Below are 2058 nucleotides of genomic sequence, written 5' to 3' on the forward strand. Positions count from 1 at the left end.
TACGGAGAGTTCACTATATATATATATATATATATATAATGGCCTGTTGGAAGGCGGCCTAGGCGTAAGTCTCATCTGTCATAGGTTCGAATCTCCTCGAGGTCGAATTAACACTTATGGGGAACCGGTATTTAGGGGACAGTTTAGTTCGTCCTAAATACCATTTCCTTTTTAATATATATATATATAGTGGTGTTTATTTATTCAAGGGAAGTAGAGCCCAAATGATGAACTTTATTTGAAGAGCCAAAGAGGACACAAAAAGCCTGCGACCATAGAAAAAAGTTGGTGCGCTTGAGTTTGATTATATTACCAATATTAGGTGATTTTATTTTGGAGAGAGGAGCTGACTAAGCCATCAATGAATGCAACAAGGTGAAAGAATTATGGAGGATCTCATGAATTATAGACTGAAGTTCAACCATGAAATGCATGAGAGGATGTTTTACACTGGAGGATGGGTCATATAATCTAAATATAGTCATCCCTGCTGTGGTGTGGATGCATCATATAGTCTAAATATCATAGGGCTGAACGGTAAAAACCATGAGTGAGGGATGTGGTGCATCATGCATGTAGGAGGGAGCAAGTAACACAATTGTGGGTGTGGGGTCCAGAGATAACGCATAGGTGGGAGCAGGGATACAGGCACAGGCAAAGAGAGAACGGGATGCAGCCAGGTTATGTGGCCTATTTAGATGCAGAGCGTGCGAGCAAGAATAGGATTGCAACTAACGGAAAGGAGAGAAAGGAATGCAGGGTAGGGGTGCACATGGGAGTCGGTTAATGGAGAAATTATTGCATCAGGACACCTGATGCAAATTTGCATAAGGTGTCCAATAACAGGGTGCCACGTGGCAACTCGGACCCAAACCGTGTAGCATACCTATGTGTGCGTGGTATAGATGGGATGATGGCACGTCGAAGCAATTAGAAATAGGCATTGTTGATTTCACTAAAATTGGTAACTATATATAGGCGCGTACAAATAAAAGAAGAATGAAAGAAGTAATGGTAATAGTATATTCTCATTTTATTTTTATTTTAAAGTCCTTAATCCTATTTTCTTCTCTAGTTTTTCACTTAAAAACATTCATAATCTTTGCAGTTCCATTTTGGAGTTCTTCCACCTCCCCGTTCGAGTGATGGCGCCTTGCATGAGCCTTGCCTGGAAATATGCCCAAATGCCCGTCGCCGCAAGGAGCTTAACAAAGGCACCGCTGTCCAATGCCCCAACGCATAAAAATTGTAAGAACATCCCAGAGAATTATTTATCGTGGCTAAGCAAAGAGGGTAGCAAAATATGGTCATATGGTATAATTTTGAATTTGAATAAATTTACACCATGAGCTCAGTGGCTCAAACGGAGATAGAATTAGTTGATGTATGTTAAATTTATTTTATATGATTTAAATATTGTACTCATTATTTCTTCATTAATCAAATATATAATAGTCTAATATCTGATATTTTATCTTTGAATATTTTGGATATGATTTTAAATCAAAAACTGGGAAAAAATTATGTTAATTTTTTTTAATATTTAATTTAAAGTCATTCAATCAAAAGTAAAAATGCTGAAAATTAATCAATATTATAATTGAGCAATCCTCATTGGTTTAACCGTCGGGTCTGTGTAGAGGTACATTTGACCTAAAGCTAACCAGTTGAAAGATTGGTTTAGAATTGAACTGGTAGGGTTGGCCAATCTGATTTGAGTTTTAAAAGAATGTGTGCAGGTGTTTTTTGATTGCATGTGAAATATTGTTAAGCGAAATAATTTATGGTTATTTTTTATGATTTACTTAATCTGCCGCTTAAAAGAAATTGAATTTCAAGGTTAATCTTGATAGTACGCTTTTCTAAATTTCTGTATTTGATGACTCTAATATGTGATTCAAAACCACAACTACAATCGTTAATTGATAGAGCGTTTACTAGATTTGGTGTTTCAATCAGGAGAGATCTAATATTGTTTGTGAAAAAGGGTTAGGAGCATAGATATTGAGTTCAACAATGTCATAATTAGGATTATGTATTATGCTTATGATTGGTGAT

General features: G+C 36.2%; 1 protein-coding gene across 1 annotated transcript in view; it reads left to right on the forward strand.

Moving 5' to 3' along the window:
* LOC110038865 (beta-carotene isomerase D27, chloroplastic-like) overlaps positions 1-1376 on the forward strand; it is a 26549-nt gene extending 25173 nt beyond the window's left edge. Inside the window, exon 8 of the mRNA XM_020743784.1 lies at positions 1109-1376. Coding sequence (XP_020599443.1) covers positions 1109-1243 — 135 coding nt within the window. The 3' untranslated portion in view covers positions 1244-1376. The remainder of the gene's footprint in view (positions 1-1108) is intronic.
* The last annotated feature ends 682 nt before the right edge of the window (positions 1377-2058 follow it).

The sequence above is a fragment of the Phalaenopsis equestris genome, unplaced genomic scaffold (assembly GCF_001263595.1).
Source record: "Phalaenopsis equestris unplaced genomic scaffold, ASM126359v1 Scaffold234199, whole genome shotgun sequence".
Taxonomy (NCBI): domain Eukaryota; kingdom Viridiplantae; phylum Streptophyta; class Magnoliopsida; order Asparagales; family Orchidaceae; genus Phalaenopsis; species Phalaenopsis equestris.